General features: G+C 40.8%; 2 protein-coding genes across 2 annotated transcripts in view; one reads left to right on the top strand and one right to left on the bottom strand.

Annotated features, from left to right (window-relative positions):
• Positions 1–15,672, bottom strand: part of LOC116896083 (adhesion G-protein coupled receptor V1-like) — a 58,816-nt gene that overhangs the window by 14,910 nt on the left and 28,234 nt on the right. The window contains exons 9-12 of the mRNA XM_032897061.1: positions 13,691–14,790; positions 9,111–9,228; positions 7,913–8,084; positions 750–992 (exon numbers count right to left, since the gene is read on the bottom strand). Of these exons, the coding sequence (XP_032752952.1) occupies positions 750–992; positions 7,913–8,084; positions 9,111–9,228; positions 13,691–14,790 (1,633 nt within the window). The remainder of the gene's footprint in view (positions 1–749; positions 993–7,912; positions 8,085–9,110; positions 9,229–13,690; positions 14,791–15,672) is intronic.
• On the top strand, positions 3,990–4,601 carry LOC116897337 (ribosome-recycling factor, mitochondrial-like). The gene has a single exon (XM_032899092.1). It carries the CDS (start codon positions 4,000–4,002, stop codon positions 4,522–4,524), a length of 525 nt encoding a protein of 174 aa, XP_032754983.1. The 5' UTR covers positions 3,990–3,999; the 3' UTR covers positions 4,525–4,601.

Raw genomic sequence — 15,672 nt, 5'->3', positions numbered from 1 at the left:
ACCCTCCTACTGCCTGACTATCACACTAGGCAACATATGCTCTATTGTATGTATAAATGGTGGTAATGGGGAAAAAGAACAGACAGCTAAAGTGGGAGAGCTATGATCTCCACAATCATACTTTAAGCAGAATAGATAGCATGTATTTTTTCTTTTTTACTGTATTAGAATGTTGCTGATGGATCAAAATAAAGACAGTAACATTGAGAAGGTATATGAGAGCGTAGGATCTGTTCTCTTCACATACCCAGCAGCTATTCTGGGCTTCCATAAAGCCAGCCAATCTTTCACTGGACACCATGTGAAAGGACGGCTGGTCAGGAGTGTAGTTACCTAAACACAGTGCTGTGTACAACTTAAGTTCAGTCAGTATTTAAGGGTTTGAAGAAAAAAAAATCCCCTAGTTTGAATGTCAGTTGTAGGCAATTTTGACTCTTTGTTCAAGTCCAAAGAGTGGCAGTGGAGGAAACATTGGGGTACGGCTGTGGCGATATGACAGAGCAGGCTTGTATGGGATACCTTGATGGGACACTGAAGGCTGCCAAAGCAGAGCAATCCAAACAGAAAGCCTCTAATTTTAAAGCACCACTTCATAGTGACGAGGGACAGGCTAGCTGATGTAAGGAGAAAACAGTGTAATGCACAAACAGCTAGGGATAATCACATCATCAGAAAACATTGTTTAGGTTACTGTCTCATTATGGTCTCAGCATATATGGTTCATATATGACTATACTTTGCAAGCCTACCTGGGTACTAAAGTTAACAGACATCATCACTCCTGTCCCAGAATCTCTGGCCACCTGCAAACTGATCAAAGTAGCCTTCTTGTGAGCCACTGCCAGCCGAGAACCCACAGAGAAGAAAACAAGGCTCTGAGAGTCCCCGCTCTTGGAAACTTTAATCCGGGCAAATCTGGCACTGTTGTTTATAGCTGCCCCAGCAGTGACGTCATACAGCTCCACAAAGAAAGGCATTTCAACTTGATGCACCTGATAGTGAGGAAAAGAAAGACTTAATTATTGCAAATATACTCATGTTTTTACATATTTCTATCTCCTAAGCCATGTTACAGTTTATCCCCAGCATTATAGACATGAATATACACATGTATACTTCATATGTGAATATATATATATATATATATATGCACACACACACATACACACACGTAACAATACTAATCAAAGAAAACAGAGGCTATCAACTTGAGAATTGATGGGGACATAGGAGGGAGCAGAGGGAAGAAAAGTACCTAGAAGATGATGGAGGGAGGGAAGGGGGAAAGTGATATAATTCTATTTCAATTAAAAGCATGTTTAACAGAAACAAATATATAGTTAAGGAAACTTTTTATATAATTTCAGAACTAAATTTTTACATTAAATTACTATTCCAACTAGTCTTCTTTTTTTTAACTTCTTTCTTTAAAACTTCATTTTCATATAGTAGGCTTCTCTCTGAAAGATAAATGTCTGTGGGGTTTGAATAAGAATGTCTCCAATGGGCTCATATATATGAATGTTTAGTTACCAGGAAGTAGCACTATTTGAGAGGATTGGAAGGATTAGGAGGTGCAGCCTTGTTAGGGTAGGTATGGTTTTGTTGGAGGAAATGTGGCGGGGCGGGGGTGAGGTTTCAAAAGCTGATTCTAGACCTAGGCTTTCTCTTTCTGTCTATGGATTAGTATGCAGCTCTGAGCTACTGCTCCAGTGCCATGCATCCTGCCATGCTCCCTGCCATGATAATAATGAACTAAACCTCTGAAACTGTAAGCCAGCCCCCCTAATTAAATTATATTTTATAAGAGTTGCCTTGATTGTAGTGTCCTTGACAGCAATAGAAAGTGACTAAGACAAGTTCCAAAGATAATATTCCTAAACTCAATAAGAAAAGGATAAATAAATAAATATATCCACATAACCAGCTGATTAAATATTGATGGAAGCAATAAACTATTCAAATATTTTCCAATATAGGTAGATCTCAAATATGGCAACAAGAGATAACATCCGGATTTATAAATATTTCATAATTATATATATATACATATATATGATACCTTAAGTATAAAAATAAAAATGATATAATGTTTACTCCATATGGTCAAAAATATTTACATAAATATTCAAATCTTAAACAAAACATCCCACATTATGGTACTTTTCTCAACATTGATATCAGGTAGAAGCCAGGGCAGAGTGTAGAGTTAAATACAGTGTAGAGTTAAACTGTGAGTTGTAAGGAAAAAAGGGGGGAGGGGAGACTTGAACTTCATAAGATTTACTTATTTATTGAATCTTTTGAAACAGGGTCTCATATGGCAAGGCTGTCCTTGACTCAGTGTATATACAAGGATAAACTTAAATTTCCTGAAGCTCCATCTGGTCTACCTCTCAAGGACTAGGATCAGGTGTGTACCACCGCTTTCTACATATGTGGCATAATGGATCAAACCCGGGGCTTTGTTTGTGCTAGGCAAACACTCTATCATCTGAGTCCCCATTTTTAAAAAAAGTTTTTAAGTTTTAAACAAATATTAGGATATATTGATAACAAGTTCTGAAATTTCATATAGCTTTCAAATAACATTATATCAAGTCAAAATTAACTCTGTTGATGCTGTACCCTTGTTTCTCTCTCTGAAATTACCCATTTTCTAAAGCCTGCATTGCTTTTTATAATACGCTGTCAATCATCTGTTTTAACAAATGATTTACTGTTACAAAGAAAAATCTGAAATGTTTAACCACGTTGTTAGCATACTGGCATATCCTGTTAAAGTGACTTGATATATTTTCAACTGCACATGTCATTGTCTAAGGGTGCATTAGGCATATTCTTATCTGCCAGTGAGATTAGGTTCTAATCCTCTTCTGTTGTGATAATTTGAAAGAAAATGAAACAAAGCAACAAATCCTTTTGTATGATCCAAAAAAGTTCCACCTTAGTCACACGCTAAATGCTCTTAATCTCATTTTCAATGCTTAAAGAAATGTGTTTAGTTATCCAACAGCATATAAATTTTCTTACTTTTGCCAATACACTGTCCATAAGTGTTGGAATGTGGAACTAGGTATATTCTTTCTACTATGAGAAACTATAGTTGGCAAATGCAAGAAGTTGAAGCAGTAGGAAAAGTAAGGGCAATTGTATTCAAGAGCTAATATTCCCTAATGGCAGTAGGAGTTTGAATTCACAATAGTCTCTTTGAAGTGAGGATTTTGGCATATTAAGTTCCAATAGACACTCTTGTCTTTATTTTCCAGTAAAATATTCCTTTTCATTGTGATGATGATTAGAACATTACTTATAACCACTTACCATCAAAAGAACGTGTTGTAATCTAAGTAAAGAACTATCTAAAAACTGAATAGTGTACAGATGGGTGCCTACATATAATTAGACTAAAGACAAAAAGAATCTTCCAGTCGGGCAAAGAAATGCTCTATTCAGACAACGTGCCTGAAATCTATTGAGGAATAAGATTTAAAGAGCATATCTGAACATCTCCAGACTCCTAAATATGATGGGAGACTTCACATGAACCCAATGCACACATATCTGCTGTACGACCCTCTCCTACTAGGGCATTTGTACTTCAGGGTGGACTTTTACCCTAACTAGAAGAAAATTCCTCTCTCAGGAGTCAGAAATGCTCAGAAAAGTAAAAGAAAGGAGAAAAGTAAAAATGAAACAATATCTTACCTAAGCATTTTTCTAAAGCATTGCACCAATGTCTACATGCTTGAGTTTAAATAGATTTAGTGGGTTAAGAGCATACCTGCTATCTTAGCTTTTTTTTTCTTCTTGTTGTTGTAATAAATTAACCTGACCAAAGCAACTTCTTTTTAAAGAACTCAGGGAGGTAAGAAGTTGAAGTGCCAGTTCGCCATTTCGCAACCAAGAAGGCCAAAGCCAAAGGGAAAGGACAGCCCCAGGCCAGAGTGAACATTAACACTGCCTCAGTTGAGAACATAATCAGCTTGGAAGAGGCAGATGAAGACAATGAAATCTGTGATGGAAGCACTTAAAGATAATTTCAATAAGACTCTCAACATAAGGACTGCACCAGGATCCCTTGATCATATTACTGTGGTAACTGCTGATGGGAAGCTCGCTCTAAACCAGATTGGCCAGATCTCCGTGGAGTCGCCACAGTTGATTCTGGGGAATATGGCCAGCTTCCCAGAGTGTACAGCTGCAGCTATCAAGGCTATAAGAGAAAGTGGAATGAATCTGAACCCAGAAGTGGAAGGAACACTAATTCGGGTACCCATTCCTAAAGTAACCAGGGAACACAGAGAAATGCTGGTGAAACTGGCCAAACAGAACACCAACAAAGCCAAAGAAAATTTACAGAAGGTTCACACTAATGCAATGAATAAACTGAAGAAGTCAAAGGACAAAACCTCGGAGGACACCATTAGGCTCATCGAGAAGCAGATCAGCCAAATGGCGGACGACACAGTGGCAGAGCTGGACCGGCGTCTCGCAGCAAAGACCAAAGAACTTCTTGGATGAAAGTCAGCAGTCGCAGCCGAGCACCAGTGTCTGCTCATGCAGTGGGTGGCAAGCGTGTGTGCCCACTGCCCTGACCATCCCTGGGAGGCTGACACTGCTGCTCTCTGTCAGCCACTCAGCTTCCTGTTGGGATGCTCAGACTTACGGAATCTCTACCTCGTTTCCTCGCTCTGCTCAGAATCTCCTGGGGTGAAGGCGGAGGACCTTTACTCTGGCAGTGACCATGACTGTGGTGTCACCGCAAGACTAGGGCCACTGTCAGGCTTAGCAGCTCCTCTCTTCAACACAGGAGCCTCCTTTCAAACTGAATCATCCCCTGCCCTTGTGTTAAACTCATTTGGATTAACGTGGACCTTCAGTCCGACTGCTAATGATCAAGCTAAATTGGAAAATAACAACAACAACAACAAAAAAAAACCACAATCATATTCTCCTCCTTTACTTCTGAGATATGGTACGAGTGCCAGGCTGGCCTCTGACTGTGTTCTTTGTACTCCAGCCTCTGCAGTGCTAGTATTAAAGCTCTGTGTCTCCTCTCAGCTTCTTCTTCTTTTACATTTTCTTTGACTGACATAAGAATTTGTTGTCCTTGTCTGTTACTTACTTTTTAACAGCTGCAAAAACAATGGAAGTATAATATTTTGAAAATTAGTTATCTTTCTTACCTATCTGAAACTACTTAAATATTTACTTAATTTGTGGCTTTCCTCTAGTTAGACCAGTGATCCTCAACATTCCTAATGGTGTAATACATATATACATATATAAAGGCAATAAAATCACTCAATAACACGGTAGACAGAGCCCAAATGGAGATCTCCTGTGACCGAATGAAGCTTCCAGTACTGGGAATGTTTTACATGTAATTGAGTTGTTGACCAAAGGGGTCCCACATAAACCCCCAAACAACTAAGACTTGTCAAGACTGTAGGATGTTCTCCAAAAAACTGATGTCAGAACAACACCCACACAACTCACTGTACGTGGAGAAGTCAAGCTAGTGCCTATATACAGCCTTTACCCTTATGTTCTGGTGTGTTTGGTAAAGGATGGTACTCTGCACACTACCAAAGCAGAAAGGTAAATACCAACCCAGCCACAAGTCCTTTGCTTTGCAAGATAATACTGGTGCAATGGTAGCACAAAGCTTGTGTGAGCAACCAACCAATATCTGACTTGACTTAAGGACCACTCCATGAGCTGAAACCCATATCTAGCACTGCTTGGGTGACCAAAAACCTGAAACTAAATAGCCTATAGCCAGGCAATATGCAGCAAGTAAAAGACCTCAGGAAACCCTTAGTAGAATATTTCCATCAAAGCCCTCCCCTTAGGAATCAGGGGGTCTGCAGAAGAAGAGACTGGGAGATCTTAAGAACTAGGAGGATAGGGAAAAGATGAGGCCTTTTAAATCAACGGAATTGACACACATAAGAACTCACAGAGACTGAGGAGCTTGTACAGGGCCAATGTGGATCTGGACCAGATGGAGTCTTAGAGCTGAAAGGAGAGGTGAACACATGGCCCATTCCTAACCCAGATGCTATTGGTAACCACTTAAAAATGAAAATGTAATTCTCCTCAAGGAGTTTCACTGGGGAAACAAACTATTCTTAGGAGTAGGCTGTGCACCAGCAGGAGGATTTTCCCCACACGTTTTATGCTATAAGCCCTGTGAGTATATATTTTATCTTCCAGTTTTATGTTTTTATAGGATTCCTGAGTGTGCAAATGAGGGGGTGTTTCTGTGTCTTTCCTTAGGGTCCTTTTCTTCTGCTTGTTTGTTTTGTCCTATTCGGATGTGTTAGTTTTTGTTCCTTTACATTGTTATATTATTTCATTATACGATATTATTTTCTCCTAGAAGCCTCTTTGCTTTCTAATGATAGACAGAAATGGTTAAGAGGGAGGAGGAGCTGACAGAGCTGGGAGGACTAGAGGTAGAAGAAACTGTACTTACTGTATATTATATGAAGAGAAAATCTATTTTCAATAACAAATTAAAACAGTGGTCATCACTATTCTTTGTACACTTAGGTAGTTAGAGTTTAACAGTAAGAAGTGCACATAAAGATTTATTTCTAGGAAAAGCAAGAATGGCATCAAAAATTGGAACGCATGCTTAGCGCCTGTGAAATGCAAACAAATGAAGCAGAAAGGGGCCAGAGATCTTCTTTAAATCAGTAGGACACAGGCTAAGGAGGGCAGACTGTTCTCCCGCTTCCTCCAGGTCGCCTTCCCAGAAACAAGAGGGCCCTGGCATCAGCCTCACATCTACTGAGGTTCCCTCAGGATCTCTGTAGAGCTGGAACTGCAGCGTTGTAAACAGGGTACTGAGAAAATTATCCTCGAAGGTGTGAGTTAATAAAAACACTTCAGTGTGCATGAACAGTATTTCTCAGAAACTTCTACAGCCAGGAACAAGGTCTCACAACTCAACAAAAGCAAAATAGCAATTACCCAGGGCCCGGGAGCCTCAGTGACCAACGACGGGTGGTCTCTTTTGCTTTCAGAACAAAATATCCACAAAATATGAAACTGTGTATGAGGACCACCTTAGAAGACAGAAGTATAACTACTATGGCAACTCTCAAAAGCTGATAAAATAAGTAGAAAAACATTTGAAATATTGAAATGTACAATGATGGTATTTCCAAATTGGCTGAGTGACACGAACAGCTTTGAGACAAGTGTATCTGTGTGATTCTCTGCTGAGGGACTTTGTGGCTCATGCAAAGAAGCCCTCATGCTTCAACATTCATTTCAGAATTTGGCGGACTGGTTTTTATTCGATATTTTGATTTAATAAATGTGCAGCAAAAATTAAACAGTGCTGAGTATACCATAGAGGGTGAAGCATCAGAATCCCATAGAATCCCACACATGTATTATCGAGCACCCTGTCAACTCAGGTGGGTCACTGTGAGAAACGCCATTTGAATGATGCAGACTGTCCTGGCAGTGGGCCCAGTTCCGGGTCCCAGAGCCACATGCAACTCAGTTATCCAAGGAGGTACCAAAGGCCGTCTCTGTGCCTCTTTTGTAAATCAAAGCTATAACACCCAAGAATACATGAAACAAACATCTCTCGTGTATAAATAGAAAAAATGTTTATGAATATAAGAACAAAGCTGTAAATAGTCGGAGTAGTTAGAGAGACTGATTTGGCTACACACAGCAAGCGGCCGGGCCAAACGTACCCTAGACCTGGCAAAAAAAGAGAAAACACTCAGCAAAAATTTATGATGGCATAAATTTACACCTGAGTCTTTGTTCTAATAGAGAGGCGTAGACGTCATGCGAAGACAGTCACCACCCAGTCAGTTTCCATCGGGATGCTCTGAGGTGTGTCATTCTAAAGAAGCGCTTAGCCGCTCACAGCACTTACCTTCTTGGGATTGAGTTCAAGGTGGATAAAACACCGTGTTTGACCCACTGTGCAAGTGGTGACCCCTGCCACAGACCGGAGTTCATCTGTTAGGTTTAGCCCCTTCTCCTGGAGAATGGTGGCTGTTTGGTTAAGTGTGACTCTCCAAAAGACCTGGACTTCTCCAAAGGCCCTGTGCACAAAAAACAAACAAAAAAACCGGGAACCCATGAAATGTAGTGACAGAAGACACACACAGTGCCTGGCACTATGTGAACTCCCCTTCTCCTCCACAGGGGGCAGCACTTACTATGACTGACAATGGGGAACAGAGCTGCACTTGCAGCAATGAGAACACTAAGACCTATGGTCTCCATAGCATTCTCTAATGACCCACTGTTCAGTGATAAACTAACGCTCAGGAATGTTAAGTCAAATCCTCTCTGTCCAATGTAACAAAATGTGCAAACAAACAGCAGAGAGAATCTCAAACCTCAAGAAAATGGGTATTATTGATCTTTTAGCAATAATTTCTCTAGAGGAACACACTACAACTAAAAACAGATATAATATTTAAAACCAAAAGATATCCTACATTTTTACAGAACCAGCCCCTATGTTTTAATCCATACATATGTGCATGCACATAGCAAGTAAAGACATGTACTAAGTTCCTAAAAACTCACTACTGAGTTTAGGCAGCAAGGAAACCTTTGATGTTCCAAGTCTCCCCTGGAGCGCAGTGGTGATATACACAGTCATCACCGAGTGGTTATCATGATAAAGAGATGGTCTAAACCATCCGGTATTGATCTGGATGGTATCCACAACACTCTAGGAATTCTTATGCTATGGCTAAAAACCCAATGAGTTAAGTAATAGATTGAGAATGGCATCATCCCCACACTAGTGAGGTAGCTTGGCCAATAAAAGCACTGGCCATCCTAGCCTGACAATCTGAATTTAATCCCTCAGACCCATACAGAAGAGAAGTGACAACTGAAAGTTGTCTTCTGATCCAACCATTAGATGGGTGCCTGCAAGTAATAATAGTAAATGTGTTTGAGTTAAAAGAACATATACTGTCAAACTAGCTTGCAGGCCACCTTTATCGGTAGTCACCCTGCTGTCATCATTCGTTATGAATCTTAAGTTCTGTATACAATTTCAGGATGTTACATCTCCGAGTGTGAACGCACACACACACACACACACACACCTGTTGGGCTGCCTTGTGACCACTAGGTGCTGACTGCTCCTATCAGTTCCTTCCCTCAGCTCCAGGCCTCTCAGGGACTCCTCACTGAAGCCGACAATGCCGTTGTGGAGGTCACTACCTGGAAGGGAAAATGGAGAGCTATCAGCATGTGGGAATTTATAAACCCTCCAGTGCCACAGTTATCTTGACAGCCCAGAGAGTATAAAGGAGAGATTCCCACATGGAAAGTGGGAACTTTAATTTTTAACTTTTTTTCTAAAAACATTCCCAGACTATAATGCCAAAGCGGGTATCAATTGGAGAAGCAAAGGCAAGAGGAAACCACCTTAACATCCTAGTGTGTGTTCATGATTCTCTTTCTCCTTTTTTGTTTTAACTTGTTTGATTTTTATTGAAACTAGATTCTTTCTTCATGCCATATGTCCTGAGCACAGTTTTTTCTCCCTCCGCTCTTCCTAGCTCCCTCCTCCCCAAGATCCACTACCCTCCATTTCTTCTTCAGAAAAAAGCAGTCCTCCAAGAGGACCAAACAGGACAAAATGAGATACAAACAGACAAGGCAAAGGCTGGACACATGATGTTTCTAACAAGACTCTACACTTGCTAGCAGCTGGCCTTGCACATGGTTGCTAGGTCAAAGGTTGTGCATCACACACAGTGCAAACTCCAACAGGGTAGCAACTCTTTGCTTTCTGTGTTCTACTGTGCTCCCAGCAGAAGAGCCAGCTTAGGGCAAGCCTTTAATAAAAAGTATTTGTCAAGTAAATGAAGTATGTAATTAATTTACCTTCCTTTAAATGGGTAGTTTATGTCACATACTTACCTGCCCTAGGACAAAAGGAGAAAAGGATTAGGCAAACTTGAGTGTTAGAGGCTCCTGGGTGGTTATTTGAAGCATTACACACACACACACACACACGCACACACACACACACACCACATGCACATATAACACATACACCACACACATACATATATATATACATGTACATATTCACACATATACACCACACACACATACATATCACATATACACACAACACATACATATCATATGCACATACATACATGCATATATACACATATATACTCACACATATATACACACCATACCCCATATACACATGCATATGCACACAATACATACTCATACATACATACCATACACACATACACACCACATACATACACAACACATACTCACACACACGTACACCACACATACATACACACACATACACAACACACACATACTCATATACATATATAACACATATACACACAAATGTGTATGCATATGCACACATGTATATACTCACATACATACCATATACACACACAACACATACACATTTTCACACACATACACACCACACATACATACATATAACATACACACATACACCACATACACATACCATATATACATGTACATACCCACACACAAGCATAAGCAGGATCCAACCTGGTGGTGGGGAGGAGCGTCTACTGCATGCTGACACAGTCATTTCATGTCCAACCAGCATGGAAGTGAATGTGGGTCAGGCCAGTATCTGAGCTACTGCATGTGCTGTCTCTGACTGACAGCCTTTCAAAGTCATCCTAGAGCAGTGGTTTGCAACCTTCCTAATACTGTCACCCTTTGACACAGTTCTTCTTGTTGTGCTGACCCCAACTGTAAAATTATTTTTGTTGCTATTCATAACTGCAGTTTTGCTACTGTTATGAGTCAGGATGTAAATATCTTTGGAGATAGAGGTTTGACAAGGGGGGTCTCTCCTAGGAGGAATGATCCTAAAGCAATCAACCTCAAAAACAATTTACATCATCCACCCAGGAACATAAGTCACGAGGTTCCAGAAATAAACACTGGTGCAGGTTAGTGAGATGAAAAACTGTGTAACTGTACTGCTTGGGGAGAGACAACAGGAACCAGGAACTCTGTCTCCCAGTTCTGAAGTGTAAGAAAATGTGGACACATGTACCGTGGGCGTGCATGTGATGGGCTGTTTGTCCTCACTCCTCCTGGGTGCACTTTATCAGCTACAGCGACAGTCCTCACTTTCCTTAATTAGCCATTATAATCACGTTTTAGCCCGGCATTAGACGATGATGCCACATTTTCCCCTTCAGTAGCAATTATTTCCTCCCAGCTCTGGTTCTGCTCTTCCCTGGTAGTTTAGTTTCCTGTTTTTCTTTTGTAGAGCAATAGCCACTGATCAGGGTCAAATTAAAATTCTCTTGTTACATCTACAATAAACTCAAACCGTATTTCTTGGTAAGGTGATTCTGGATTTCTAATGTATCAGTGCTCAGATCCAAGACCAAATGAGTCATTTAGTATCTGGCTTCTTTTAAAGTGGGTTCTATGGGCTGGAGAGATGGCTCAGCAGTTAAGAGCACTGACTACTCTTCCAGAGGTCCAGAGTTCAATTCCCAGCAACCACATGGTGGCTCACAACCATCTGTAATAGGATCAGATGCCCCCTTCTGGTGTGTCTGAAAACAGCTACAGTGTACAGTGTACTTACAAACATTAAATAAATAAACCTTTAAAAAATAAAATAAAGTGGGTTCTAACATCTAAACACGGAAAGATTGTGCTGACCGGTTGATGACAGAATCAGGAGAGTTAATGATCTACTTAAAACAAAATATTATAAAGAGGAGAATCCAGGTGGGTGACAGGAGCATGGGCAGAATAGAAGAGTAAAGACACTTTAGGTAATGTGGCCATAACTGGCAATGGCCCTGGGTGTGCAGCACCACATGATAGTAACAGACAGGCATGGCGAGGAGTCCATGCATCCATTTGTCTGACAGAGAATCTCACACTGTTCAGACTTTGAGCAGGCTTTTGTGTGCCCTATTGCCTGATAAATGGAGAAGCAATTTCCTGCCAGATACCATCGTGATAATAGCATAATTGCATGCTGATCACCAGAAAGCTCTCTTCCAACCACCTAACCAGGGATCAAAGCCTGGCGATTGCATGGCAACTCATGGAGCAGTGCTCAGAAGAGCTGGAAATCTCTAGAGACCATTTTTATTTTCACTGGACTGATTTCCAGTCACACTGATTGCTAGACATTTTGGCTGTCAGCCATGGTCATATCTGAATGGTTGCAATAAAATGTTTAAGTCATAGAACATGAGGGTGATGCTTAATTCCAAACAAATTTTAGTAGAAATATATGAATTACATTAAGCCAATGTAAAAAAAATTGCAGACATGAATTAAAATTTACAATGCTCTCAATATACTACTGAAATAGGAATGGTGCTAACTATAGATAGGGAAAATTTGTAGGGTAATAGAAATAGGAAAAACAGTATAAAGGACGTTATTACAATGTAATAACTGAATGGTTAAAATAGCACAATTCTGAGGAAGCCAGTGAATCTGAGGAACCAGTGAGCGCTGAGATCTAGTGTGGAGCACGTAGGTGGTAAATTTCTTAGTATTATACACCTTGAGGTTACTAAGAATGAACCTCAGGAGTTCTCACCACAGAAACATTAAGATTTGAGATGATGAGTATGGTTGTTGGCTTGAATTCATTATTTGACTATTTAGAACTCACATCTCATGCATATGAAAATAGATACTATGTAATCAAAATACAGTTCAATCATAAACTGGCCTTGTTGCTGCCTTAGTTATTGATAAGCTGGTCTACTTTGTGCACTGTTATATAGCATTATTTCAGAAGCAAACAGCAAGTTACCACCACATCAATGTGTGTGAGGACTCCTAAAATTAACCGTCTATGTGAATGTATGCAAATAGGACACAGGAACACAGAGAGTGGGAGGCAGGAACACGATGACTGGATCAGTGGCCACAGATTAAAAAACAGAAAACTTTAAACGACTGTAACACAAATATATAGGGTTTGTGCGTTTGTATGTGTGTATACATGTACATCATACACATGCATAAACATATACATACATATACATAGAGTTTGGTGTGCATGTGTGTCCAACTAGTACAATGACTATATCAATTATCTTGGGTCAAAAATAATAAAAGATAATAATTTTAATCTAATTCAGAGCATATGCAGAAGATTTCTTGACAATTACATTTTTGCTTTAAGATTGATTACTGGAAGTGGCTAAAAACTTAGATTTCAAAACAAGCAATCTTATGCTTGGATATCCAAAACAGCATTTCTAGAAAAATAATGTGGACTTAAGGATTTTTTTTTCTCTCTGTTGTGAAACTACAGATTTATAGATCAAGTACCTGGCCCTTATCTAAGCAACGCCTATAATTCGGTAAGTTGTAGTCTGGCCTGAAAACAGCACGAGCTCTCGGTATCACTCGTTACTTTAGGAAGACAGTTATTTCATGTCATTGTCATTGTTATTTAGACAGGATCTCACTCTTTCCCTGACTGGCCTGGAACTCACTATGCAGAGCAAGCTGGTCCTAAACTTGGAGACATCTGCCTGCTTCTGCCTCCTGAATGCCACAATTAAAGGCATGCACCACCATGCCCATCCCAAAGAAAAGCAATTTCTAATGAGTTATGATGAGTGACTCAAATAACTGTAGTGAGGATGTACATTACCTGTGATAAGGACTAGAGCAAAGGCTGAGAACCCAGAGCCATCCTTTCCCCTCACAATCTCTGCTCCCCCTTGAGGGTCGGTGAGAAACACGTAGAAGAATTCCTGCCCCTCGGGCTCATCATCATCCAGAATTCGAACTGCAATTCTATGTTCTCTTTCCCCATTGAGAAACGTCAGGGTTAGCATTTGTTCTTCGAAGTCTTCTTCTTCAACTGCCCATGTTAGGTTGCCAATTCCATAGACATCCTGAAAGGGCCAGACGCTGGGCTCCTTCTGAGCACATCTTCCCCCAAAAGTCCTCACCGTTACACTGACATTGCCTGCAGACCCGCCTGTCCTCTGGATTTGAATATCTGCAGTACTGGGTGTGTTATTCTTCATTTCCTCTGACACATAGACAATGGGGGGTCCGAGACTCAGTGTCCCAAAGACTGCAGCCTGAGCGGTTCCTGGGGCCAAGTCAGGCTCCTCAGATATGGCGCTGTGAATGGTGACAAGTTTCTCAGGGATGGCAGACACATCCACTGTCTCTGTAACAGGGGCAAACACCTCCGTGGTATATGGAATGGTGGTTATCTTGCTTTTGTTAGGGTGTGTGGTGAAATCAGCTTCCACGGCAAGGAGAGTGCTGTCAGCTGCCACAGTCCCTGCTGTCACAGGGACAGAGACAGCTCCTCCAGCCAGGTCATCATTGTCCAGTATGGTGACCATTGCAACACTGAGATCTGGATTTAGGCGAGGTCTCCAACTCACATCTCCCTTTCCTAGTCCCCTAGTTTCTACTGAAGTAAGATTAATGTAAAATGTTTCTTCTCTCTCAGGAAGCTGATCATTAATAATGGTTATTTCAAAATCAACCTCAGCTTGGAATCTCTGAAAAAAAATTTCCCCCTTCTGAATAGGTTCGAAGTCCTCCAGAGGCTTAGCGCTTCCTGCAGTCGTCTTGTAGGAGACTTTAATCAGGTCACCCTGAAACCCAAACAGTCTTTGCACACATATTCGGATTATCAGTGCATCCTCTGACACTGTCATATTTCTTGAGCCTGGCGAAAACTGGAAGACTCCCAGGGGTTCAATTTCAGCAGTAGTAAAAGCCGATCTGGAAAAAAGTTCAAACATATGGACTGAACTTAACATAAGCATACCACTGGAGAGCAATCTCCTTCAATACTTAAAATGCAAGAACCGCGTTAGAAATACCACGTTCTCTCATACTCACAAGTAAGCATGAGAACCGTACAAGCAGAGGACGCAACGGCAATGGCAGGGCCCAGCACAGCTCAGAGAAAGTGCGCAATGTGCGCTCGGACACCCTGCCACGCAGGAGCGGTAGTCTGATGGCCTGAAACACGTGCTCTGTAGCCAGGACAGAGAGACAAGCATACCCATGATACTCTGAGCGTTGGCCTTCTCTCGTGGCTTCCAAGACAAGCTATTCTTTTGTACTATGAGCAAAATCCTTGTGTCTTCCAGTTCTCAGCAAGGAAACTACTTTCTCACAAAAATGTAACCAAAACTTGTATGTGAGTTAGAAACATCACTGGTTGAAAACGTTATCCTTACCTCTTAGCTATGCATTTAATTACTAGCTAGCTACATGTGAAGTTATGTTTAGTGGTACACTAGCCTACTCCTGTCCATGAAAAATTTATAAATAAGTTTGACTATATTTATGTATTATATGTCAAACTTATAAATAATATATATTTGCATGATGTTTTAGCGGATACCTCAAGTCCATCCGTCTCCCCTGAGAAGCACATAAATACAGTTAAGAGTTGAGACCGTGGCTGGAGAGCCTGCCATCAAATACAGATTTAGAGTGTGATACTGGGTTCAGTACATACTCTATCTGTCCTCGTTAGTTGTCGGTCAACTTGATACAAGCTGGAGTTAATGGGAAAGAGGAACCTGAGGGAAGAAAACGCCTCCATCAGGTCGTCCATGAGGCAGTTTCCTGATTGAGGCTTGATGAGGGCGG

This window comes from Rattus rattus, chromosome 3, assembly GCF_011064425.1.
Source record: "Rattus rattus isolate New Zealand chromosome 3, Rrattus_CSIRO_v1, whole genome shotgun sequence".
Classification (NCBI taxonomy): domain Eukaryota; kingdom Metazoa; phylum Chordata; class Mammalia; order Rodentia; family Muridae; genus Rattus; species Rattus rattus.
This window is presented reverse-complemented; position numbering and strand designations above follow the sequence as displayed.

Coding starts and splice junctions, on each gene's coding strand:
- LOC116897337 (XM_032899092.1), top strand. CDS start 4,000: ATGAAGACAATGAAATCTGTGATGGAAGCACTTAAAGATAATTTCAAT.